Source organism: Delphinapterus leucas, chromosome 8, assembly GCF_059928025.1.
Source record: "Delphinapterus leucas isolate spDelLeu-1000000601 "Yukka" chromosome 8, BTC_Dleu_Yukka2, whole genome shotgun sequence".
Classification (NCBI taxonomy): domain Eukaryota; kingdom Metazoa; phylum Chordata; class Mammalia; order Artiodactyla; family Monodontidae; genus Delphinapterus; species Delphinapterus leucas.
In genome coordinates, this window is record NC_143136.1 from 67488205 (window position 1) to 67515983 (window position 27779).

The 27779-nt window shown below is 37.3% G+C and overlaps 1 protein-coding gene across 6 annotated transcripts in view; it reads left to right on the plus strand.

The window, feature by feature from the left end:
- The window catches only part of GRB14 (growth factor receptor bound protein 14), a 129245-nt gene extending 101680 nt beyond the window's left edge, over nucleotides 1–27565 (plus strand). Inside the window, exons 6-15 of one of the 6 annotated variants that reach the window (XM_089916745.1) lie at nucleotides 2404–2541; nucleotides 7545–7655; nucleotides 7847–7942; nucleotides 13950–14030; nucleotides 14507–14569; nucleotides 19150–19266; nucleotides 19358–19430; nucleotides 19578–19665; nucleotides 21852–21945; nucleotides 23237–27560. In XM_089916745.1, the coding sequence (XP_089772871.1) occupies nucleotides 2404–2541; nucleotides 7545–7655; nucleotides 7847–7942; nucleotides 13950–14030; nucleotides 14507–14569; nucleotides 19150–19266; nucleotides 19358–19430; nucleotides 19578–19665; nucleotides 21852–21945; nucleotides 23237–23383 (1008 nt within the window). In that variant the 3' untranslated portion in view covers nucleotides 23384–27560. Of the gene's footprint in view, nucleotides 1–2403; nucleotides 2542–7544; nucleotides 7656–7846; nucleotides 7943–13949; nucleotides 14031–14506; nucleotides 14570–19149; nucleotides 19267–19357; nucleotides 19431–19577; nucleotides 19666–21851; nucleotides 21946–23236 lie in introns of all 6 variants that reach the window. The other 5 variants (XM_089916747.1, XM_089916746.1, XM_022569908.3 and 2 more) reach the window with 5 other exon arrangements.
- Nucleotides 27566–27779: the final 214 nt, after the last annotated feature.

The window sequence follows — 27779 nt, forward strand, 5'->3', positions numbered from 1 at the left end:
TGAGCCTGCGTGTCCAGAGCCTGTGCTCTGCAACGGGAGAGGCCACAACAGTGAGAGGCCCGTGTACCGCAAAAAAAACTAGTTATTTAATTTAAAACTTCCTTAGTTTTGCATCTATTGAGCTCATTTCTTACAAACTGGCAATGGCTGTAGGCTGTAATTTTCTTAAGACACGGGGAGGGGGGGGCATAGCAGCGAGAGGCCCGCGTACCGCAGAAAAAACTAGTTATTTAATTTAAAACTTCCTTAGTTTTGCATCTATTGAGCTCATTTCTTACAAACTGGCAATGGCTGTAGGCTGTAATTTTCTTAAGACATTTTCATTACAATAAAAATTTTCAGTTATTTTATATTTGATACTATACTTGTTAACAGGTTAATGGTGAGCAATGTCTTTATAATGGTTGCTGTTTGATCTAAACCCAAGGCATCCCCGAACCCACTCAATAGTCTCTGATCTTTAATGAAGAAAACTTTTAATAGTTCCAGTTAGATATTACTTTAAATATGTTGGTATTTGAATATACTGGTAAATATATTGGGTATCACAAATTTGTTTTCTATGGGCTTTTTATTTGTAATAGGTTATATTTCATTTTTTGCTTCAAAATATTTTAGAACTATGATTATTAGCCTCAGGATTTCTCTAAAAGCTACTTATATGCTACTAGGCTGTCACAGACACCCTGCAGAATGTTAGGGTGAATGGCAGCAGCGGCAGTGCCCCAGCACCCCTCGCTCTCACGCCTCTTTATACTTTGCCTTTGGATTACGACAGGGCAGTGGATTGGAGTTTTTCTTCTGCCTCCTTTCCCAAATTCTCCTATAATTTAGTTATATTACTTTAATGTTAAATTATAAAAACAAGAAAAGTCATAGCTTTGGAATCAGATAGTCCTGCACATGCCCCTGACCTCTTCTCTCCACTGAGGCAATGTTTCCACTTTTTAAAACGTTCCTTCTTTTTCTAGTGTGACCTCTATGACTCCCTTTTTAAAATTTAATTGGTTTGGTTTAATAACTTGGAAAGCACTCAAACTAAAAAACCTACTTGCCTGCTTTGCATGTCAATTAATATCTGTGGCTCATTAAATTAAAAGTTTTTTTATTAATTTACTTAAAAAACATTATCTACTCTCAGCATTTCCCCGAATAGCCTTTTAAAACTATGTTACGTTGGTTTAGCTAATATTTTCTCTTAGTTTCAGTTTTAACATTTTGCATTCGTTTATTCATAGGGATTTCCATTTCCTTCTTTTAGTGAGACACTAATGCGTTTCCACTGTCTTGATGCTGAGCACAGCCACTCAGAGCTATTCCTTTTCATTCTCAATTTCCTGACCAACACATGCCTGCTGTCTCAGTTAATTATCACTGGGTAACAAACTGTTCGAAATCTTAATGGCTTAAGTACCCACTCATATTTTGTCAACAGTTTTGTAGGTTGGTATTTGGGAAGGCTTTAGCTGGATGGGTCTCTGAGGCAGATTGACTCCCAAAGGGATTGTGGATCTGCTTCTTCTGAGATAGCTTTTCACTACATGTGTCTGGTACTCCTTGGCCTCTCTCTCTCTCTCCACATGGTGTGTCATTTTCCAAGGCTTTTCCAGTTGCGTTGTGCTTCTCACCACATAGCCATCTTAGGGTAGTCAACGTTTCTTGTATGAAAGTTAGCTTCCAAGAGTTAAGGAGTGGAAGCCATCAGGCTAGTTAAGGGACTACAGTTAGAACGGCAGCCTGTCCCTCCTGCCATATGCTATTGGTCAGAGCAGTCACAAGCCTTGCCCAGATTCAAGGGGGTGGAGAAACTTTACCTCTTTGTTCAGTGGCAGGATCACATTTGCAGAAGAGCACGTGGAATGAAAGATATTGTTGCAGTTCTCTTTGGAAAACACAACCTGCCCATACCCACCCACAACTGAGAACCATAGAGGACAAAGACATTGTTTACTTTACCTTCATCGAGGAGGTGAACTTGGCTCAATTTCTTTAATAATTGAATAATGGAAGTCCGGATCATGGTCTTACATATACCATAATGAAGTTGAAGTTGATAGGTCAATCTATAATCTCAAGGAAAATCATAGACAGGGATGAAAAGTATCAGGACTTAACTCTGTAGACAAAGTTCAGCTTTTCAAATGGACATTCAAATAGCTTGTAATTTTGGTGTTTGACTAAGTACTGATAACTTAGAATATATATTTCATGAGCATATTTTCATTTGGAACTTGCCTCAGGTTTTCACAAGACTGATTTATTTTCTGTTATATATATCGCTATTTCTGTAATGGTGTATAAGTGGTATCAATGCTGTTTGATTTTGCACATTTCTATTTGAAATATAAAACTACAATATCATTGATTCAGAAACTGTATGAGAGTGTCTGATTTTTCTTCCAGATGTTTCTGAGTTCAAGCACGTATCCTGAAATCCATGGCTTCTTACATGCAAAAGAACAGGGAAAGAAGTCCTGGAAAAAGATTTACTTCCTTTTAAGAAGATCCGGTTTATATTTTTCTACTAAAGGGACATCAAAGGTAAATTGGAATATCAGTGATGTGCTATGAATTATATGGAAGTTGTAAGTTAAAATGGGTTTTACTTTGTTTTATTCATTATCTTATTGCATGATGTCAATAGTTGGTAATTTTTTTTAGATTCCAAACATTTGCCATAATCCATTTAAAAACTAATTATTCAGCTTTATTTCCCACTAGTTTCAATATACATCCTTTGATACCATCTGGATGCTCTTGTTTCAGTACCACATTCCTTGCCCATTTCTCCCCCCTCTCTGAATCTACCCCCATTCTCCTTATCAAGGCTGGTATTTTGAGGCCCAACAGAGTTCACCTCTTTACTTTTTACCCAGGTCATACTACTGACCTTGCCCACCTCTGAACTTCTGTTGATGCAGTTAGTAACACACAGCTGAGTCTGTAACTGCTTATTAATTCCTTTGTGTGTGTTAGTTTTGTCTCCTCACCTAGATTATGAATTCCTAGAGGAAGTTATCATGTTATGATCAGCGGTGGATGTATGTGTGTGCTTGCTTATGTATACCTATGTATACAGTTACATAGACATTCCTGTGCAGATGTTCATACACACATACATAATCACTTATGAATGTAATTCCCTTAGCACTAGCACGATGTAATCTGTTTCTATGTAGTCTAGTTGTTGCCTACTATGCCATATGCCTGTGTTTTATGTCTTGACATTTTATGCAGTGCATTGATTTCCTTCAAGTAAAACTACTTTTGAGAGTTTAATTCTATGTTCATGCATCTGTTCTGTCAGTGACAACACTGTTGCTTCTTTATGGGTAATCTGTCATTTTTCTTTGGCTCTTTTTCAAATTTTATTATCATCATTGGTATTTAGTCATTTTCCTGCCATATTTCTAGGTATGTTCAAATATATTCTGCTATACATACCTTGCTTGATTCTTAACATACACATTCAATCTTCAAATTCATATTTTTCTTTTATGCTGAAAATGTTCATTATTTATTCCTCATTCTCAATATTTGGTCCTTTAAATTTTTAGTAGGATTTTCTGTCTTGGCTAGTCATGGCCCTAGGTGTCCCTTTGCTTGTGGCTGCCTAACTCCAGTCTCTGCCTCTGTCTTCACACAGCCTTCTCCTTTCTCTGTGTGTCTCTGATAAGGACACTTGTCATGGATTTAGAGCCCACCCAGATAATCTAGGAAGATGTCATCTCTAGATCCTTAGCTTAATTACATCTGCAAAGGCCCCTTTGCAAAACAGGTCACATTCACAGTTTCTTCAGGTTAGGACATGGACAGGTCTTTTAATTTTGAGTGAGAGAGTGAAATGATCATGTTGTAAGAAGATGAATATGGCCACAGGGAGCTTAAAAAATCAACTAGAGAGACAGAGAATCGGAGAGGGGAAAGGAGCAGGGGAGGCAGGGGGGAAGGGATAAGTGGGCAGGAAGGGAGAGAGATTGATTGATTGAGTTGAGGCACAGATGCTAATTAGTGCTAACTAGATGATCATTTCAGTAAACAAGGGTGGAGGCAATGGGATCTAACCTAGGATGAGCAGTGGAGAGAGAAGGGGATGGATATAAGATTAAATGACAAATGGTCAGATTTTGTTGACTGGTTGATATGAAAGAAGAGGAAGCACTTAATGTTCTTAGAGAAAGACATAAGGAAAATAAAGAAATAGAAAATGATAGAATAGGGCTTCCCTGGTGGCACAGTGGTTGAGAGTCCACCTGCCAATGCAGGGGACACGGGTTCGTGCCCCGGTCTGGGAAGATCCCACATGCCGCGGAGCGGCTGGGCCCGTGAGCCATGGCCGCTGAGCCTGCGCGTCCGGAGCCTGTGCTCCGCAACGGGAGAGGCCACAACAGTGAGAGGCCCGCGTACCGCAAAAAAAACAAACAAACAAACAAAAAAAGAAAATGATAGAATAAACAGGAATAGGAGATTTGAAGAAATCAAATCTTAGAAGAAAGATACTGATCTTAGTTCTAGATATAGTGTGTTGATGGTGAAGTATCCAAATGGAAATGCCCAGAACACAGCTAATGATAGAGACTATAGATATTTGGGCAGTGGTATGGAGATATGGATTTGCAAAGGAGTGATACTTCCCATATTTTCCCCAACTGTTCTTACATAGTTTCCTCCCTTCCCTGATATACAGTTTTCCTTTGCTGCTATTCACACGTGTGTGCACACACATGTGCAAGTGTGTGTGTGTGTGTGTGTGTATGTGTGTTTTAGGTTTAAGTGGTGGAATACTTCATGGAAAAGGCCTCTACTTATTTAGTAATCCATTCCTTTACAGAAATCTTTTATTTTTAAGTATATATAGTTTGACTACTAGTGTTCTATCATATAGATGCATTTAATTTTTCTTGAGGATTTAAACCTAGTTTTCAAATTTTTATATTATAGATAATGTTAGGATGAATAATTACCCATTTTTGTAATTAAGGTTTTAGACTTTTTCTTAACCTTTGTAATGAAGTTTCTCTTTTCCCAGTTTTCCTCGTGTATGAAGTAATATACGAAGGTGGTTTTAAACAAATGTGTGCTGGATCATCTTTTTACTTTTAGCATCAGAGAAAAGTGGCTTCTAAATCCAGTAATCACATTTCTTTGACTGTCTTCCCAGTGATTCTTCACTGGAAGATATGACAATATCTCCTTAATTCCTGAATTCCTAATCCTTTAACAGGTTTCGCATGAAAATCCACAGCCCATTGTCTTTTTACTTCACCCTCCACCTCCTTTCCTTTCCCACCTATTACATAACAAGACAGCTCCTATTCCATCTACTGAAGCGATACTCTTATCCTTGCAGTGGTCCCCCCTTGGCTGGGCAACATTATAGGCATCAAACCTCTGTTCTCAGGTCATACCTCAGCTCTCCTCAACATGGTGTCTAACTTTGCTGTGCATCGTACATGATAGTGTTCTCTCTAGCCTGTGCTGAATGAGCATGTGTTCCATAGTCTATATATATGAAAATGATTTTACGTTCCCCCTTAAAAACGAAATTCAAGATATTAGATCAACTCAAGGATTATGACCTCTATAAAAATCATGTAGGTTATCTAATGTCTAATATGACATTTCTGCCTGGCAAAGTGACCATTTCCTGCCCTTTTTCTATGAGAAGGGTCTTGATTTATTTTACTTTCTAAAGATGTAGGCTGCACAGGAGTTAGATAAACACTTACGCAAGCCTTGGAGGTGTGGCTATGACTTACAGAGAAACATCTAAGTACCCTGCTCTCCAACTTCCCCCTTATATACACGTTTGCATGCTTACCTTTCGCTAACCATGCCAGCTCAGCCTTAGTCTTGTACTGTCATAAGCTTTGATGTGTCTGCAGTAATGGAACAAAAATCAGTCAAGAGAAGAAACTCATCATGTCTCTTATGTCCTTCCAGTATTTCTTAAGCTGCCTTTTTCTCACGTCCAAATGACTCAGCTACATTGACTTCTACAGTATCGGTGGGCAGGGATGGTTTTATTCCATCTTCATAGAAATCAGACATTTTTACTAGCAAATCAGTTTCTATCAAGGAATAAAGTTTTAAAGGCCTTGCCAACAAGAGTACTTTTCTCCCTTCTCCTCCCTTGTTCCAAGGGCCCTAGGCTGGGTCTCTTTTTTTTTTTTTGCCGTACGCGGGCCTCTCTCTGTTGCGGCCGAATCTGGCCGCGCAGGCCCAATGGCCATGGCTCACGGGCCCAGCCGCTCCGCGGCACGTGGGATCCTCCCGGACTGGGGCACAAACCCGTGTCCCCTGCATCGGCAGGCGGACTCTCAACCACTGCGCCACCAGGGAAGCCCTGGGTCTCTTTTAACAATTTTCTTTTCTGCCTCATTCTCCCATGGAGTTGGGAACTTTAGTCATCCATTAGATCAAAATGCCTCAAGAACAGTGACACACAGAGAAACAGTTGCATACACAGAAGCTCTTGCTCTACTAATCATCACTGATGGAATAGCCAGCCTACTGGCCAATGACTGAAATTTGTTTGGATTTGGATTTGAATGGGTTGCTCAAATTGCTGAATGCTCTGCTTTATCTTTTTGTTTTAAGAGCACTGCTTCTCAAATTTCAGAGCGTATGCATCACCTGGGTTCTTGTTAAAATGCAGATTTTGATTTTGAATCAGCAGATCTGGGGTGGGCCATGAGATTTTGCATTTCTAATAAGCTCCCAGGTGATGCTGATACTGCTGGTCTGGGACCACGCGACTAGTAGCAAGGTTTTAAAGAACCAATGCGTTGTGGTCAGTTTTGATTACACATTCAACCCCAGAATTAAGCATTTCTCCAGGTTATTAACCTATCACAGAATAATGTGACCCAGTGATTTCCCATGACCAGCTCTAAATCTTATGGATTTCCCAGAGAAGAAATAGCCCTTCATGATTCCACTTTGCCTTGAAAATCAGACACATTCCATTGCCAGGTAATTTCCCTGAATTTATCTGTACAGGCTTCCTTCCTTTTGTAAAGGAAGGTGGTCATGCTGCCTGTTTCATTGCTTGCTGTGGTACGTGAGGCAGTACACAAACAGGAGGGACGATCATTTCTCAATGAAGCAGGAATCGTCATCTGTTTTGTTTTTTTTTTTTCTTTAGCTGCTGTAAAAGCTCAAACCAACCTTCTTCCCTTTGTGGAACTACCATTATTTAAAACCCAAATAAGAAAACATTTTCAAAAGCCATGCTTTGCTCTCTTCTCTCCCTCAGATTCCTTGAAGTTGTGGTTAAAGCAAGTAATTTTAAAATAGGAAGATATATTTTTTTGTGTATTGGAAGTTAAATTATAAACAAATCACTACTTCTCAAATTAAATAACCTCATATCCAGCTCCTGGTTATTTAAGGATATAGTGACTTAGTTTTCCTTTCCTTTTGTATCTGTGACATTATTTGGAATACTTTTTGCCAAGGTATAAGTTATGTAACGTAATAAAAATACAAAAGGTATTGTAAAAATATGTATCCATTTCAACATACATATATATTTTTTTAAGGAACCACGGCATTTGCAGTTTTTCAGCGAATTTGGCAATAGTGATATTTATGTGTCACTGGCAGGCAAAAAAAAACATGGAGCACCGACTAACTATGGATTCTGCTTTAAGGTACAGGCTTAATATTTTGCTAGATGAATAAAGCAAGCCTCAGCCTTTTAGGTAAGCTTGAGTTTCTTTTAATTTCTTTTAAAAAGAGACAGCTTTCTCTTATATATAGGAGAATTTTAGTGGCTTTTATTTCAACAGGTGTTACCTTCAAGATATGCATTAACGATAAACAATGTGCTGTGGCCTTCTAGCCTAACAAAGCAGGAGGGCCTCGAGACCTGAAAATGCTCTGTGCAGAAGAAGAGCAGAGTAGGACGTGCTGGGTGACCGCGATTAGATTGTTTAAGGTAATCTCACTGCAGGTGTGAATTTCTATTAAACATTGGGAGTACCATCAAAGTTTGAAAATACCTGTATTTCAAAATTCAGAAGACTTACTATGAATGCATGTGGGTATGTGAGGAAGAAGAAAAATAACCACCACCAAATGCGTGTATCTTATTTTTTATCTGAAAGATAAACATTTCCAGAGTAGAGTGCAATAACCTAATACATTTATCTTGTGTGTGTGGAGTATTCCATTTTTAAAAATGTTCTGCTTTTTATTTTTTTGTAAGAGTATTACATATATAGCAAGTATAACTGATTGAAATTTCTCCTGTCCATGACTTAGTCTGCATTTTAAAAACATTGCCATCAATCCGATGTGAAGTATATTTTAAAATGTGCCCACCTGGATATGTTTAGTGCAGTTGTTTTATGTTTTATTTAAGTGTTGTGTGAATTGCTTTCTAGTTTAATGCAAATTATTTTATAAATTTTACTATAGCTGTATTATTCAAACATTTACCTTTGTGCTAAGTAAAAATTACCGCTTCCATAAGCAAAATTTATTGGTAAGCATCTTGACAAGGAGTAAGAATGTTCTAAAAGTAGGTAGGGGGAGAGAGACACAGAACTGATTTCTTCCAGGATGTATAGAAAACACATTTATTTTTAAAACTTGTATGCTAGCAAATTTAGCACAACTTTAAATTTATAATTATAAAACTTATCGACCATTTCCTTTTAAGAAGGGCAGAATAATCAGAATCAGAATTACTCATTGTCATACCAGGTTTGCAAGAAAGTTTTATTTTCTTTTACTTTTTTTTAATTGAGGTGAAATTCACATAACATAAAATTAACCAAATTAGCTTTTTTTTTTTTTTTTTTTTTGGTACGCGGGCCTCTCACTGCTGTGGCCTCTCCCATTGTGGAGCACAGGCTCCGGACGCGCAGGCTCAGCGGCCATGGCTCGTGGGCCTAGTTGCTCCGCGGCATGTGGGATCTTCCCGGACCGGGGCACGAATCCATGTCCCCTGCATCGGCAGGCGGACTCTCAACCACTGCGCCACCAGGGAAGCCCCAAATTAACTATTTTTAATGTGAACAATTCAGAGGCATTGAGTACATTCAAAATGTTGTGCAATTGCCACCTCTGTCTAGTTCCAAAACATTTTTTTCACCTCAAAAGGAGACTCCATACCCATTAAGCAGTTACTCCCAGCCCCTGGCAACCACTAATCCATGTTCTGTCTCTATGGATTTACCAATTTGGATATTTCATAGAAATGGAATCATACAATATGTGACATTTTGGGTCTGGCTTCTTCACTTAGCATAATAATTTGTGGTTCATCCATGTTGTAGCAGCATGTATCAGTACTTCATTCCTTTTTATGGCTGAATAATATTCCATTCTATGTGTGTTGTTTAACATATATATATGTTAAATAAACAATTTTGTTTATCCACTGATGGGTATTTGGATTGTTTCTACCTTTTTACTATTGTGAATAGTGCTGCTATGAATATGTCTATACATGTATTTGTCTGAGTAACAGCTTTCAGTTTTTTTGATATATACCTGAAAATGGAATTGCTGGTCATGTGGTAATCTATGTTGAACTTTTTGATGAATTGCCAGAATGTTTTTCACAGAGGCTAAACCATTTTACATTCCCACCAGCAGTGTATAAGAATTCCAGTTTCTCCATATCCTCACCAACACTTGTTATTTTCCACTTTTTAAAAAAATACTCATCCTAGTGCGTGTGAAGTGGTAGGAAGAAAGTTTTTTAAAGTAATTTAAAGGAAGCTTTTGGATTAACTGTGAAATTTTCTTCCTTTTGCTGTTATGGCAGAAAGTCACTATGGTTACCTTTTTATTAGAGATTTGTTTGTTTCTCAAATAGTCTACTGTCAAAATGGCTGTCATGATTTTGGTTTCAGCAAATCTTAGAAATCTTGATTCTTTGAAACCCTCATGTTAAGTAGTCACTTGTTTGCTCTCATTGTTGTAAAATGTAAAACAAACAAACAAAATGAAGAAGAGAAGAGTACTTTAGAGGGTCTTGGAAACCAACCAGTCAAAGCAGTAGTAACTACGTAACTAGGGATATGCACTGGAATCACCTGAGGTGCTTTCCGAAGCTCCATGTGCCCAGCCCCATCCTGGGGGATCCCGAGTTAGTGACTTGAGCTCCAGGTGTCGGCCTGATTAAGAAATGCTGAGTTCATCCAGCGCTGTCCTTTTATAGATAAAGAAGCTGGCACTCTTTGGTAGACTTTACTCCATCACAGTTATGGTAGAGAAAATATCTTGAGGTCTCAGGTTTTCTCTCCCCTTCCATCAGAACCCTGTAAGTCCAGCTATGCTGGTGGAAGAGATACTTTCCAACCTTGTTAGCCAAGTCTTTCTCCCTTCTAAGGGCCTCAAATTCAAACACCCAACACAGAAGCAGGTGGTAAACCCACTTCCTTTAATCAGTCTTTCAGTGACTCTGACATGCCATTGATTTTACTAGGATGCTCTATTATTTTTTGTGTAATTAGATGAGAATTATGCCAATAAAATTGTGATATGATGTTTCATATCACTTATAATTTTTATTTTCATTTGAATATTTAGGTTTATTTAGGCCTATAGTCCTGATTTTCATCATTTTTGTTGATGTTATCAATTTTGTGTATATACACAGATATATATGTATGTATGTGTATATACATACATATATATGAAATAAGTTAGTTGAGGTATTCTTAAAACTTCTTCATATTCTCAATCTGGCTTTTCTGAATCATTTTCATCTCAGAGTCATGGATACTCATATTTTCCACAGATTAACCAGCTCTGTGGTTCAAGAGCTTTGGGGAGGCATCATCTCTCAGATGAGTGCTCTGCCATGGTCCATGGGGTTGTCTTTCTAGCTACTGGCATTCCTTTTGCAAGGTTTTCATGCTAATGACTTCTTAATCCCATATCAGTTTCAGGCAATGGCAAGTCACTTCATCCACAGTGAATATGAGATGCCATAGATTATAATACAGATTGTTAGTTTGAAAACAAATGTGTGTCTAAGAAATGATGAAATGTACTAAAAGCTTTCTTTGTTCTTTCTATATCCAGAATGCTCAGTTTCTGGAAGACTGTCTCCTTCTTACCTTTTTTTTCCTCTCGTTTGACCCTTCTCAAAGCCTCTTTCAAGTCACAGATGCCCAGTTTAAAGATGCTCTGTTGTATTAGTTTTCTATAGCCGCTGTAACACATTACCACCAACCTAGTGGCTTAAAACGCAAATTTATTATCCTATACCTCTGTCATTCAGAAGTCTGAAATGGGTCTTATTGGCCTAAAAGCAAGGTGTCAACAGGGCTCCGTTCTCTTTTGCAGTCTCTAGGGGGAAATCCATTTTCTTGCCCTTTCCAGCCTTTAGAGGCTGCTCATGGCAACTTCCTCCACCCTTAAAGCCAGCAATATCCAGCTGAGTCCTTTCCATGCTGCCATTTTTCTGGTTCTATCTTCTGGTTCTGGATAAGGACCCTTGTGATTACATTGGATCTACCAGGATAATCCAAGATAATCACGTCATTTCAAAGTCAGCTGATTAGGGACTTCCCTGGTGGTCCGGTGGTTAAGAATGCACTTCCACTGCAGGGGGCACAGGTTTGATCCGTGGTGGGGGAACTAAGATCCCTCATGCCACGCGGTGCGGCCAGAAAATAAATAAATGAAAATAAATGTAAAAAAAAAAAAAGTCAGCTGATTAGCACCCTTAATTGTATCTGCAACCTTATTTCCCCTTTGCCAGGTAGCCTAGTATATTCACAGGTTCTAGGGATTAGGGTGTGGACATATATGGGGACCATTATTCTGCTACCACATCTGTGTTCCCTGTTTATTTCAGTTATGGCAAAGTGTTTCCAGATGAGGCTGGAAATAGAGGCCAGCATCAGTGAGGTCCTTTATCGTGGAGCCGATGAGAAACCACCACGGTTTCAAATAGGAAAGTGATATGATCTGTTTTACACTTTAAAATAATCAGTTACAGGAAGCCTTGGCCTGCCAGCACAGACACATTTGAGGCTCTCTAATAGGGGACTGGCAGCTTGTCAGTGGGGCACTGGTTTGATCCCCCTGGCTGGTGCAGCTGGGCTCACCTGGTGTTAGAGGTGTTAGAGCTTTTGCTCATCTCCTTTGGTTGTCTATTGTGTTATTTCCAGAGCTTATCATTGTACCTAGTATCGAGGAGCAGGGAAAGACTAGTCTATGTTATGTTGGCTGGACCAGAAGTGTCCTTCTTCTTTTCATTATGTGTTATTTATTGGATATAGCCTCCCCCAAGAATTTGGCCCCTTGTTTTATTTTCCTTTCTTTTTCATATACACATGTAAACTCTTCATGTAGCATCAGATAGAGATATTCCCATTTTCTTTGGAGAAATTCCAGTTACATATAGAATCAGAAAAATCAGAAGACTTAGAAAAGGGGAGATTTGCTCATGTACAGTGTCCTAGTTACATGTTGTCTTTTCCCCTTCCCTTCAGTTAGAACTCTGCTAGTTTCTCTCTAACACATTTTGGTCCCTTATCTGCCCCTCCATAGGACAGGGAAATGTTAAGGTGACCCATGCCCTACCCCTTAGCCAGAGTTAACTTTCAACAGCACAGAAGCAACTTCCTAACACCACAGGTACCAGGGACAATACATCTTTGAAGGAAACAGTCTTATTAGTAGGTAGCAGGCTTTTCACTGCAGGTAAATAAAAGGTGTCCAAGCAGCATGTCCTTGTGAAAGTGTGGTTGCAGGCTATTGTATATTCTCCAAATGAACTTGACTAGGAATTAAGCTCCTCTGTCTTCTTTTTAAAGTTACTGTAGGCTTAGAGTTGATTTAAAATAAATTTCATTAGGTCCTATTAATGTCAATCAAACCTTAAATTAAAAAATAATTTTTATAAGTTGGGAAATAATTGGATAAAGAAGTCAACACAGAGAATTTTAAATGACTGTATTCATGTTAAAAGCAAAATCTTGAAAACAGTGACTCCCCTCACCTCCCTCTGATTTTCTGCCTAATTACCAAATATATCCACTTTGCTGCAATTGCTTTTAAGAAAATAGTTTTTAGTAGAGAAACAGCTCTGTTAGAATGTTTAAATGGAATTCATCCTAAGGGTAAGATTGGTTTCCATGGTGTCTCTTCAATCTCTTCTATATCAGACCTACTTTTAAGTTCATAATGGCTCCATGAAATGGAGAGAATTATAGAGGGCCATGGCAGTTGGCGTTCTTAATGTTTCTCAAACTAACAATCCAATTATACTCTAGACTCACTTTCCAATTGTAGCCTAGCAGTCCAGTTCTTATGATGCTACCTCTTGAAAGTAAAGCCTCTGTAGTTCTTATCTACTGCTCTTCACACTGTATGCCATGACTCTTTGTCTGAAATTAGCCTGGTTCCCCACCATTTTGATTTCCCTGAATTTAAAGCCAAAAATTAAACAATGCCCTAAGAGTACTGTTACCAGAGGGTGATACAGTGCCAAGAATCTTCAAAATAGGATCAAGTTTATGGATTACAAAAGACAATGTGATTCATCAATCAGTCACTGAAGAATTATGGTAAATTTTACCCAGTTTTGCTGAGGATGTGTGTCAGATCCTCAGAGTCTTTGTACCATAAAGTCGGGCACCCTTCCCAAGTGAGCTTTCTTATTGCTAAGCTCCAAATGGTTTTGGTACTATTGACACTAAGAATAATGAGTAGGAGTGTCAGTTCCAGATCTTTATATTGTGAGCTAGAACTTATGTGTGGGTCCAAATAAAAGACACTGTCTTTTAAACTGTACTATTTAGGACACTAAAAGTTTACCATTCAAAAGTATGGCTGCTTTACTTGTTTTAAGGAAAGCTTATAATTTTCAGTTTTTATATTGATGATGTATAATTAATGAAAGTGTTGATATTCAAAAGTTGTAGTAAAACTCTGTGTAGTAAAAGTGGCGGGAATGTGTTTTTATTATTCTGCAGTATGGCATGCAGCTGTACCAGAATTACATGCACCCATATCAAGGTAGAAGTGGCTGCAGTTCTCAGAGTATATCACCCATGGTAAGCACCAAGTTTTTGAACCTACATTTTATTTTATATTTACATTAATTTGCAATCACATTACATTATAAATGTACATTTCCATTCTTTCCTTTTGGCCAAGTAAAGTAACTTTTTGGCACCATCCTACTATCGTGTTATATTGAACTATTTTTTTTTTGGATTTTATATGATTGCAGCCTATGTGATAAAATCACAATAATTGAGCACACATGAAGTATTCAGTTACAATCATGTTTTATGTTAAAGAGAAACTTTAAATATTTGAAAGAATTATGCGAGTGATTCTTTGTCATTACATTTGAGGATTAGATTTTGATAAGATAATTTATAGGACATTGTCCTTGAGATAGTAGATCTTTCTTAATTATTGATTTGATGGTGGGTTTATTTATTTATTTAAATATTCATTCTGGGATTATCATAGCCTGTGAGCTCTTTTGCAATCTGACTTTCTAACAATTAAATTTTTGAAGTTCCAGGTCCTTGAAAAGCATACTGCTCTCCAGGAAACCCAAAAGATGCAAGCCAAAATACAGGTCGTGCATTGCGTTAACACTAGCACCGCTTCACAGATTTATACTAAATGCCACTTGGATATTTACAGGCAGATACATTTTTTCCCCTCTTTGGGACCTAATTTTAATTTCCTGTGCATTAACACAAGAAATTTATTTCTGAACTCCAAGTTTATGTTCTGCTATTTTTGCTTGTGCTCCTTAATATTGAGTGTATTAGGAATTCAGAAGTATGAGCCCATGTTACAGTCAGCTAACGTGCTACATTTCCACTTAGGTTAAAACATGCGTTTCATGGCTGTGACCAAAGAAGGTGCATTTCCCGACATGTAACGTAGCATATAAATGCTCAGCTCTAGGAATGAAGCATGAAATAATGTTGATTATGAAGTCTGATAGACCAATATGGAAAAAGAGCTCCAATGCTGTAGTTACGTTGCTTTACGTTATGGAAGAGTAACTTTTCATCTTTGTATCACATTACTTTTTAGCCCTAAAATAAGAAACTAAGGAATGTAATGAATTTTTATAAAAGCAATAGCTTTAAGGTGAGAATTTTTACAATTTGTCAGCATACTGTAATCTTTTAATTCATATATGTATATATGAATAATGAATTTTATTATCTTAATCCTTTCCTAAATCCTTCTAAATTTCTTTTAAAGTCATTAGGATGAGCATGTTAATAGCAGCCATGAGTTGGAGGCAGTTATTATTTGGTGTCCTCTTAATCACAGAAAAAAAAATGTTATAAAGTAAGTACTTTCTAGTCTCATCACTGTCATTAGTGTACAAGTATGGTATTATTCTTGCTTCTTTCCGTTGCAAGTGATCCTACTGTTGATCAGTGTGTCTATGGCATTTTGGTTAATGTAGCTTTACTTGTTCAGCACCTTGTATGAGAGAAGACATTCCTTGAATGAATTGGCTGTAAATAGGGATAGAAGGACAAGAGGTTTAAGTCTCTGTGTGGTGAGGAAAATGACCTGTCCTGTATGGCAGTTGACATGATCAGAGAGAATAGCATCAAGAATTCTATCTCTACTCTTCTTAATTTTCATGAAGGAAACTAAAAAGGTTGGGGAGGTATTTGCGTTTATTTTGGTGTCTATACAGAATCCCAGGATAATTTCTACATTATCATGAAAGAATCAGTGACCTATATCCTGGATGCCAGTGTCTCTCACCTGCCTCTGCTGGTTTTCATTGAGGCCCCATGTTCAAGAAACAACAGGGAAAAGTTCACATACTTAGTTATAGTTTTAAAGGAACAATATTGTCTGCTTTTCCAGGGATTCATTTTGAGAAGGGAAATGAGAAAAAAATTATCATACCATAATGAACATCATAACTATATATAGCACATAATAGCCATCCCATCAGCCTTTGAAATGAGAATCATCAGCAGATATTTCAAGAAGCCAAATGTATTTGGTCCTTTTTAGGATAATAAAAGGGATTCATTTAAAGGAGCATCTGTTAATATGGTCCTGGCCAGAACAAGGGGATGGGAAGAACAAGTCAACTGAAGTTCTTATTATTTTTCACATTTGACTCTGAGCTAGACATCACAAACTGCACTTTCTTCCCTGTACCTCCCATTCTGTGGTACATAAAAGAACCTTAGATAGGGCCTGTTACTATCTTTACCGTAAGCGTGACCTTGATTGAGTCACTGCCGTCCTACAGTATAAAATAAGGGGAACAGTTGCGTGATCTCTAGAATCGATTACACCTCTGATGTCCTGTGGCTCTGTATGACACTGATGAGAGAACAGTGTCTGAGGAAATTCTGTGCCCTCTTACTAAGGCCTGTGCTACACGTTTATGTAGCTCTTTCAAATGGGGTGACAGGGAGTGAGTGACTACGAGTCGCTGCTTAGCTAAGCTGCCTGAAAAACATTTCATGTTCCAACCTCACTAAAAGTGTTTGGATCTGATCTCGAGGTGTGGTCTGGATAATCCAGGATATACCCAAGCCTCTTCTTTCTTAAAAAGAGAGGCATGCCATTAAAATCATGGACACTTTTTTAGGGCTTGCCCTATTTATCCCACCAGAAGGAAGAAGTAGAAAAAGGGACAAATATTTGAGAAATACACTGATTCTGAATGTTATCAACATCACTTTTCTATGTGAAAGAAATTGAGCTGAAAATGACCTTTTGGTTCAAGTCAGATTTTGCTTCACTTCCATTTCTTTGTCCACCAAAGGTAAACTATTAATTTTTCATCTACCACCTGCCATTCAGTAGAAAACATTTCTATATTCCTGTGTTTTCCCCTAGTGTAATGTAGCAAATGAAAATACTTATTTGTATCGTAGACTCCCTACTTAGGTCAAGTAATTATGTAACATGGGATCTTATTTTACATTTCAGCCTGTCATATTATAGGAGAAAAATGAAAAAAAGAATAAGAACTGGTTATGTTTTTGTTTCCTAACGGTATTTTTATGTTATCAGAACCTTGTGATTACAGAGCCCATCTTGGCATGTGAAGGCAGAGATATTATAAGGATAAAGCTATCATTATGATTGAGATTAGTTACTCTCTGGCTTGGGCAGGTGGAAGCTTTTCATTAATGTCAGCAAAGCAAAAGTATATCCATCTGGTCCACAGCCCAGCACAGAAGATCACGGGGTGAGAAGGGCAAAGTAAGGTGTGACAGCAAATAGAGATTACAGAGACAGCATCTGTTTGGAAAGAGCAGCTGTCAGTTATGAAGGCTTCTATAACAAATGAAAGATTGCACGCCGAATCTCCAGAAATAAAGATGAACCGTAATAAGATTGTGGACCACTACAGCAAGGTTTCAAGAGGAAATAATAAATGCTAATAAAGTGGGATGTGTAATGCAGTGATAAATTATCCCCCCTCCCATTTTTATATGAACCAGGTTTTGTTTCAAGCAGACTTTTGTTTGTTTGTTTGTTTGTTTTTTTGCGGTATGCGGGCCTCTCACTGCTGTGGCCTCTCCCGTTGCGGAGCACAGGCTCCGGACAGCGCAGGCTCAGCAGCCATGGCTCACGGGCCCAGCTGCTCCGCGGCATGTGGGGTCCTCCCGGACCGGGGCACGAACCCGTGTCCCCTGCATCGGCAGGCGGACTCTCAACCACTGCGCCACCAGGGAAGCCCCTCAAGCAGGCATTTGACTAGAGTCTGTTAGACCAAGCAGGGTATGGCTGAATCCATGTGGAGAGAGAGAAAATGGTCTTAAGCCAGGAGACTCCAGGTGTATCTTGGCTGATCCTTTACAATGAGAACTCCGGTTTTTGTGTTGCTCTTCTATTAATGACGAGTGGGGAAAAACTATTAAACATTGTTCATGCTGGTTTTGGATGTTTTGTCTTTTAAGAGTTTTAATTCTTATAAATTGAGTGACACTTTTTTTTAAAAAAAATCTTTATTGGAGTATAATTGCTTTACAATGGTGTGTTTCTGCTTTATAACAAAGTGAATCGGCTATACATTTACATGTATCCCCATATCCCCTCCTTCTTGCATCTCCCTCCTACCCTATCCGACCCTTCTAGGTGGTCACAAAGCACCGAGCTGATCTCCCTGTGCTATGCGGCTGCTTCCCACTAGCTATCTATTTTACATTTGGTAGTGTATATATGTCCATTCCACTCTCTCACTTCGTCCCAGCTTACCCTTCCCCCTCCCCATGCTGAGTGACACTCATAACTGAAGATTCTGACAACTGTTTTTTTTTTAGGATGCATGACTTGGGTTGGCACACTTTTTGAAAGATGGTTACAAAGTAGAGCCCTAAACAAAGAAAAAAATAAAAATAAGGTCCAGGTTTTGGATGTTTTATTTTCACCTTCAGAGACTATGAATACAAAAAGTAATTCGCAAAAAAGATGACTTTATTACTTGTTTAAAATCATGTTTGTTTACAGAGTATGTCTTCCTTTTATATCAGTTCTTCTTTTGTCACTCAGACTTATTTTTGAAGCTCTCATTTTGCCATGTTCATGCTCACAAGATGAAAAAACATTCACGTATTAAATCATAGAAATTTTAGTATTATGGAGTTACCTGAATTATTTCACTAAATTTCATTTTCTAAGTTAGAGAAAAGTTGATGTGATAAACTTTTAAAATACATATTGTTGGTTATAAAATATGGGTACTATTTGTTTCTAAAGAAGTGATGTAAGTCAGTCTGTTACAGCTTTAGTGTATCTTGAATCTTAATAAGTAGATAGATTTGACATTTAAATGGTCATTGATGAATCTCAAAGCATAATAGAGAGGTGAGTTTGGAAGTGATGGATCTTCTTAGCCACAGGAAAGGTTATTCTTTTCTAAATATGAAGAGATAGGGTTGCTTTAGAAGAAAGACATGCTTACCTTGAAAGCTTTTAATCTCTTTATTCAACACTTAATTCAATGACCTTAACAAATAACTGTATAACTTATTTAACCAAAATATTTTATAGCACCATTTTCTGTTGAATATGTATTGTTAACTTTTTAATTTCCTGCTAGCCACCTTTGGAACCACATCCTAAAATGGAAACGTACTGCCAGCAAAGCACTGAAAGGTAACCTCAAAGATGTTTTCAAGGTAAAAAATGTGCTTTTTTTTCCAGAGAAGTATATCAGAGAATTCCCTGGTAGCAATGGACTTCTCAGGCCAGAAAAGCAGAGTTATAGAAAATCCCACTGAAGCCCTTTCAGTTGCAGTTGAAGAAGGACTAGCTTGGAGGGTACAAATTAGCTTCATGTTCTTCAAAATATTTATGATTTGAATTTGTTTCTCCCCGAAAGTTAAAATTTGTTTCCCACTTCCTTGCACAGAAAAAAGGATGTTTACGCCTGGGCACTCATGGTAGCCCCACTGCATCTTCACAGAGCTGTGCCACAAACATGGGTATGTCTCTGCATATTCAGTGTGACTAACTGGGTGGCAAGATGTGCATTTAGATGTAGTCATTGAGGGGTTAGGGTAGAAAGTACGCATAATTAAATTGTGATCATTTCAAACAAACCTTTGTATTCCTCCACTTTATTGCTTCAGCTATCCACCGGTCCCAACCATGGTTTCACCACAAAATTTCTAGAGAGGAAGCTCAGCGATTGATCATTCAGCAAGGTCTAGTGGATGGGTAAGTTTGATTTTGAGTAGCACTGATTTTGATTTCTCCTATAATCAGTAATGACTTATTCAACACACACAGAGAGTTCTGACTTCAGCTTATTAAAACAGAAGTGACTTTATTCTATAAGGATGGTTGTCATTGAATCCTAGCAATACCTATACAGTTCCTGTTACATAGTGTGTGCTTAGTATTTGCGCATAAGGAGAAGATAGCTGAACAGGATGCTCTGCTCTTAACCAGTGATCACTAATATTACCCATTCTGTGCATCTCAGGTATTAATTGATGGGAAAACTGAACTTGTTTTGGCGTGTCAACATTTTGATTTGAACGAGTAATATGTTTGCAAAGTATGGTTTGTGTCATGACACTATCTTACGTATTATACATTTTTTTAGGTTTGATGCAGGGTGTGTTAAAGTAAAAAGCTGTTTTTACATATTTAGACTGTCTTATTTTTTTCTTTCTGTTTACATCCCTATTTTCTTTTCTCTAAATTTTAACCGTTTAAAGGAATATAAACCTATGAAACCAGTACTTTTTGACTGTTCTCATGTTATCTTTTAGTGGGATACCACAGAAGAGACAGGAGAAACAGAAAATTTATTATGCAAGATTTATGATCTAAAGAATTTTCTTTTTCTCAGATTACTCAGTATTTCAGATATCAATACTTCCTATAATACTGGCTGAATTCTCTTCCCAAATGCAATACAAGTTAAGGAGCTTATATTGAGGTTTGGATGAGAAATAAAACCAGCATCAATTTAAACAAGTGGTAATGGGATCTTATATCTTCATGGGTTGGCTTAAGATGATGGCAAAATTTCAAGGTGATTTAATACTGACATTTGGATAAAAATGCACCTTCACATGGAAGATTATTAATAGCAAGTCGGCATTTCAGTAGACTCTAAATAAGAAAAGATTTCAATATACTTCTCTGCATGGAACACGGTCTTTTCAGATATAAATCTGAGCAATCAGCAGAATTACCATCTAAGACCAAGAAAAGAAATAAATCACAAAGAATTGTCAAAATGTTTTGGAGGATTATAATTTCCCTTACTTCTGAGCCCATTTTTTGTAAATTGAATGAAATAATTGCATAAAGAATGACAGTATCTTTATTTTTTTAAATTTTTAATTAAAAAATGGGTTATTTGGGGTATTCTTTTGGAAAGATGTGACGATGCCAGGCAATCCACTAGGTGGTAGTGGTGATCTACTCAGGAATGGGGAGAGAATTAAGCTTGATTGACCAGTGAAACTCCCTTTTGTCCCATCTCCTAGAGATGTAATGTCGGAATCTCACACAGCACAGATGAAATGGATAATCTCATCAGACATCTGTGATGGCTCAGATTTGGCTGTCTCTTCGCCCAGGCACAGTGAGATTAGTATTGGAGTCACCAGTGGGGACTGTTTGCACAGTCTGTTTGCCAACAATTAATATAAAGCTGGTTATGCACTGAATTGCCAGTTAATAAGAATCCACGCCTGGCAGCATTTTTCTCAGGCCATTAGGCCATGTCTTGTTTTTCTAGCCTGTTATAGAGGCTTTTCTGCTGCATTCTTCAAGGTTAAAGTATATGTTGTTTGAGTGTTTCTTTTACTTAAAATATTTTGCTCAAACATTTAATAAATGATTTCAGGATTGATTTTTTAGAATATATTAATTTCTCACTTTCTGTTGTGTATGTAATAGTAGGAACCAGAATCAAAAAAAAAGGATCCAGTGTAGAAGAGGGGGTTAAAAATTATTTCACTCTAAATAATTTTCTTTTTTTAGGGCCTAACATGACCCAGAAGTTAAAATAACAATATGCTAATGCCTTATTCCCTGTACCAAAGAGTTACATGTGAATACCCAGCTTTCCCAGTGGAAAAAGGACGTAGCACTAGTTATTGATGCCAGCATAGCATTATATTGGTTATTGTGAGCAAGCATTCTGACAAACGGCTGTGTATTTATCCTATTAAAATTAAATTAGCTCTGATGATAGTTTTATAGTATAAGGTTTATGTTATACCATATTGTTTACCATGTTGGATAATCCCATCATTGAATACATAGTAAAGGAAAATTCTGGCTACGTTTATGAATATACTTCCTGGATTTGGTACAGGCTATATTTCTATGAAATCCATGAGTAAATGTAGAAAAATATTGAAATCCTTCTCTCTCTTTAGAGTTTTCTTGGTACGGGATAGTCAGAGCAACCCCAAAACTTTCGTACTGTCAATGAGTCACGGACAAAAAATAAAGCACTTTCAAATTATACCAGTAAGTAATTTGTGATTTCATATTCGTATATTAGAGATGATCTTAATGCATAACCTTTTGGAAACTTTAGTTTTTTTTTGGTTCTTTTATTAAATATAATTTGGGAACTTGTGCTTTGACTAAAGTTTGGCAGAAATGGTTTTATGAGACTGAATTAATATAAGAAATACAGGAATTGCAAAAATTAAATTTCCCTTTTCCCATGAAATACGATTTGGTAATATTGTATAGACCCCATGCCACCTATTGTTAAAAGGTTACTGAAAATTCCTTCTCCTGAATCCCTCTAGTGGTTCTTTAAAAATCGTTATTTTCAAGCCCCTTCTCCTCTCTTGTCCCCACAATGCTTTTTTGTAGTTTTGTTTTTAATCATTATGGATAGGTACACAGGTGCTGTGGAACTGGAGATCATTATTTAAACTATTCTGAGCACATTTAAAAATTTTCTGTAATTCTGCTTCGATGTGGCACAACTTGCTTTGGGATTTTTTTGTTGCTTCTGCTGCTTTTGTGTGTGTGTGTGTGTGTGTGTGTGTGCGCGCGCATGTATGTATGCACGTGGTCTGTGTATTGGAACCAGATAGTGTGGAACAGAGATTCAGTCTACCTTCAAGAAGGTATTACATCAGATTGCTAAGTTGCTAGTGTTTTCTGTTTTTTGAATGACTTCTTTTTGGAACTATCCAAAGTCCACGTGAAGTATCTTCCCTACTTCATTGATTATGTGAGCGATGTCCCTGGCACGTATGAATTGCTTAATGCCTGAGATCTCACTGCAGAAAACAAAAACAGAAAAACCCCAAAACGCTGTCATTCCACTAACACAGTATTTGATTGCTCCACAGTCAGTTTACTGATACAAATTATGGTGAATATTCATTTTTAATATATTAAGTAAGGCTTTAGGTAGACAACAACTAGAAATGGAAATTAATTTCTGTAGGTGGGAGTATTAAAATTTTTTGTTTACTTTTACACTGAATAGTGCCGGTTTCTCACTGTGCACTGTATTGATTCAGAATAATCCTACTATTCTAACTACTGAACGTTAAGAGAATTTAGAGACAGAGAAAGTAGAGCCACACTGCTTACCTTAGGATCAGATGGTATTTCTTTTAAATGCAAGTGAAGTTACAAAGAAGAAGTGGACATGCCATAACATTCTTTTCACTGTCCTTTAGTATTATAAACACATCAATTTTGGCATTTAAAGATGCAGTATGCAATAGAATATGATTGTCTTTCTGGGTATTTTGCCCTTCTTACCAGTTTGTTGTTTTTCCTGTTGCAGGTGGAAGATGATGGTGAAATGTTCCACACCCTGGATGATGGGCACACAAGATTTACGGATCTAATCCAGCTGGTGGAGTTCTATCAACTCAATAAGGGCGTTCTTCCTTGCAAGCTGAAACATTATTGTGCTAGGATTGCACTTTAGCCAAACAAGAAGTGACTTGTTAAACTGCTGAAGAAAAAGGACTCAAGAGAAAGGAAGACCATAAATAAGGGTGAAAGCATTGCCATGGTGAAAAGAATCTATTTCTCTTACAAGTTACAAAAAATAGTTTGTGCATTACAAATAAGTAAAGATTTGGATTGACATTACCTTCATCATTTAAATATTAGTTAAAATTAAACCTCCAAAAAAAAAATCTGGTGTGTTCTTGTGTGATTTTCCATTACTATAATATTTTCTTCAATTATGCACATTTTAAACATCTTTCTGTCCTTATTTACTATAGCAACATTAGAATTGTCAACCACAAAGTATGAAAAAAAGTTGGGGCTCAGAATGAATTATTTATGGACTGAATTTCAATAAACTACTGTTTTTGTAACTTAAGAAGTATGATAAAAACCTGAGTTAACAATTAAAAGAAGCTACTCACAACCTGTTAATAAAACTAAAAACTATTTTGAATTGTATATTTTCTGAGTTTATTATAACCTTAAAATCAAATCATATTTTGAAATAGCAGCTTAAAATTATTTTGAAGTATTGATATATTGATTTTTTTTCAGGATGACTTTTACTACATATTAAATTATTAATTATACTATAATATTTACACTGATACTGTACCTATTAGTGACCCGTTATTCACTGCATTTTTTTCATTCACTTAAGGATTGACTGGAACTATCTACTTGTTTTTAAGGAAATGATTAAAATATAGAGGGGATTTATATAATTTGCACATGCTTTCTCATGGCATGCTGTCACAGTGTAACATTTTTCACATTAATATTTCACATTTGCCCCACCCTGTAACTTTCAGAAGTTTCTTTAGATCCTTATACAACTAGATGATTAACCTGATCAAAATGTTAAAATCAAAGATGCAAAATCTATTAAGATCCGAATAGGTAAATCCATGCTATTCTCTTTGCCTACTCCCTTTTCATCATCTTACCTTGGCAATGTCGGTATGGAAAAGGTTTTGGAAACATGAGGCACCCACCTCCCTTATCACCTCACTGAGACCATCTAGAAAGTTTTTGTTGGGATTTATAACTCTATTTTTCCTACTTTTTGTGAGAAGGGTATTCATTGTTCTAAAAAAAGATGAGAAATAAAACATTAAATAAATGTTAAAATCATACAAAATATTGCTCATCCCCTTTGATCCTCATAACAACATTTTGGGAAAGTTAAGAAGATTTTTTAAGAACAATATTTCAAAAATGCATACTGTAGTTTTAAATAAAAGCTATTCATTTTTGGTAATACAGCATCTGAAAACATTCATACAATGCTAATAAAATCAATTATTACTGAAAAAGAATTACTGGCAGAATTTTAAAAATACTCAATTTGCTTTTAGCCAAAGCAAACCTAATTCTTAAAACACTGAAACTTAGAACATAAATCTGATGCTATAAAATATCGATCTGGTGTCTACAAAGGCTTGAATGACACATAGGACCCCTAAATAGAGGAGCAAGAGGTAAACACACTCGACCCTTTCAACCTTGTAGAGTATCTCTGATTATTTCTGACTTATTTCTGATTTATAAAAATATTTTGTGTTTTGAACTGATATGCATTTTCTTATTTTGCACGAGGGTCAAATTGACAATATCAGAAAATGTAATATTTTAAATGCTAGACTCTCATAAATTGACCAATTTGTGCTTGTCTTTGTTATTTGTGCCTCTAACTTCATTCACAATCTAAATTTATTATTGTGGAGCCCAGATTTTGTACGTAATTGCTCATTTTGGTCTTAAAGCATGAGCCAAGAAAAATTATTGAGGAAGGGCTGACATTATCCTTCCTGATTCCTTCTGATAAAGGGTTTTGAACACGTGTGTATGTATGTAAATCTTATATGAAATTAAATCTGAGAGTGTCAGACACATCAAGAGTTAGTACAGTATTAAAATGGATTTCCAAGAAAAATGTGAATGACCTTTGGATTATTTTTCATTTTGGTTTAGCCAAGTTTTGCTATCTTGCACCATTTTAGAGTGGGATTAGGTCAGATTAGCTCTATGTTTTCTTCTTTTATTCTTTTCATATGTTGGAGTTAGTATACTTTATTCTCCTAGAAAGAAAAAAAAACCCAGCAGGTCTGGTCCACATTGTTCTTTTTCGTTTTTTTAAATGGAAGAATTATTTATTTTGAAACATTCAGGAAAACTAGGTCAAACAAGATAAAAACTATGAGTGTTTCAATTCAGAATAATTACTTGTTTCACATGTATAATGGTGCAAAGACCTGACTGATTTGAGTATATTAGTTGGAAATTTTTACCTTAGCTCTATTTTAGGGTGGTGGTCAGCATCAGTTAATCAGAGGCCCATGGGGTCTCTAGCTTCTGATCACCAACAGTGCCAACTCTGCATATGGTAGTTGTGTTACGGTAGGGATACCAGACTATCACCTGGATTATGATTTCTCTGAAGAGGAAAGATTATCATTGGTTATGGGTACAATTTGGTGTTTCAAGCTGGCTCCATATTTAGAAAGCCCTTCCCTCTATTGCCAGGCATTCTTAAGCTTTTCTGTGCCTTGGATCCATCTAGCAGCCTCGTGAAATTTATGGACCCTCTTCACAGAATGTCTTTAAATGCAGAAAATAAATAGAATTTCAAAGCACAGTAATTATAGAAACATAACTGTACAATTGTATATGTAGGTGGACCCCGGGTGGAAACGCTGCTGTAGCGTGGCCTGCTGTGTCTCCTGGCTGTGTTGACTGTTGCCCATATAAAGCCTCTAGTTTTCTGTCTCACGTTCTGTAGGGAATACAGGAGCTGATTCTCAGTCAGTGTTAACCCACACCAGTGGGGCACAGAGTAGTTTGCTTGAGATGCAGGGTTCTTGTAACACTTATTGAACACTCAACCAAACCTTCATACCTGCCTCTTGTGGGATTATCACCTCCTGCCAGTGCTGGCTCCTACACTTTTACCATCTGTGACACTTAGGCATGCTCATAACCAGGGCACTGCTTGTAATGTCTCTAACTGCATGTATCTCAGACCACAAATTATAGATGTGAACAAGAGAAAGGCAAGCCTTTGGACTGAGCACATAACTATACTGACCCAAAACGTCATTGCAGAGATCCCCCAATTTGAGAAAGGGATCTGAGTGAATTTTTAACCAGCATAAATACTTGTTTCTACAGTGGGGTATCAGGTGACTAGTCCTTTACCATGCTGGTTCGCTTTGTAATTATAAAAAATTCAACAGTTCCTAATTCGACCCCACGTGATACACAAGGCATTAGAAGCTAGAATTAAGATTATAGCTCTGAGGTTAGACTTTGTGGATTTGGATTCCAGGCCATTACATAGTAGCTATGTAGCCTTGGTCAAATCACAGTTTCTTCTTTTCTGTAGAGGGTATTACAATCACCATCACCACCACTTCTTCAGTGGGGGAGGCGGGGGTGTGTGTGTGAAATGAAATCATTGATGTAAAGTGCTTAGCACATGGTCTAGAATCTTAATCGATGTATCTTTTATTATATTAGTGATTGTACATTTAGGTACTCCACCTCCCTGGGACACTGCCCATTCCACCACTGAGAATCTTTGCTATGCCACCACTTGTTTGCCCTTCCTGCCAAGAACAACATAATATACGTCATACATCGTGCCTCTGCCCTGGTTTCAGTCCTTTGTATAAGACTGCTTTTGTGGAAGTAGCCACAGTTATAGTACAGTGGGGGGTACCCAGACCATCTGTAGGGACTCTGTGGACAGCTGTCCCTAACTGCACCGGATCCTATAGACTCCCAGGCTTCCTTCCACTTGCTGATTAATAAATATAAAGTGAGATTTGAGATTCTCATACTTTCCATCTCCCTCCCCCCAAATAACATTGATAGGATGGGAAGTATAGAAGACTGAAAACCTGCTCCAGAGACTGCCACCTAGACAACACAGGAATTGAGCTAACACATGGCTGAGTGGAGGAAGAATAAAGGACTCCTAGGTGATGGTATATCTCTGGGAAATTAGTAAACTTCCACTGAATAAATGTGTCCCTGGTTGTACACTTAGAGTGGATTCTGCTCCCCTCAGAAGCTCTTGTAATGTTGGCAATCTGATTAGAAGCTGAAAACAATGCTGTCACCTTGTGTGCTTGTTAAGTTTACTTCAGCATGTACTACTGAGTGCCTATTATGTGAAAGGCACTTTTAGAGATGCAGAATTGAATATTAGAGTATTGGATACACCAATATGTGTCCTAGAAGCCAAACTGGATAAGTGTTATAAATACAATGGGAGAGAGACATTGGTTACACTTGCTGAATGATGGGAAGAATGAGATGGGTCCTGGAAGGCCTGTAGGATTTACATTTACAAAACCTTGGAG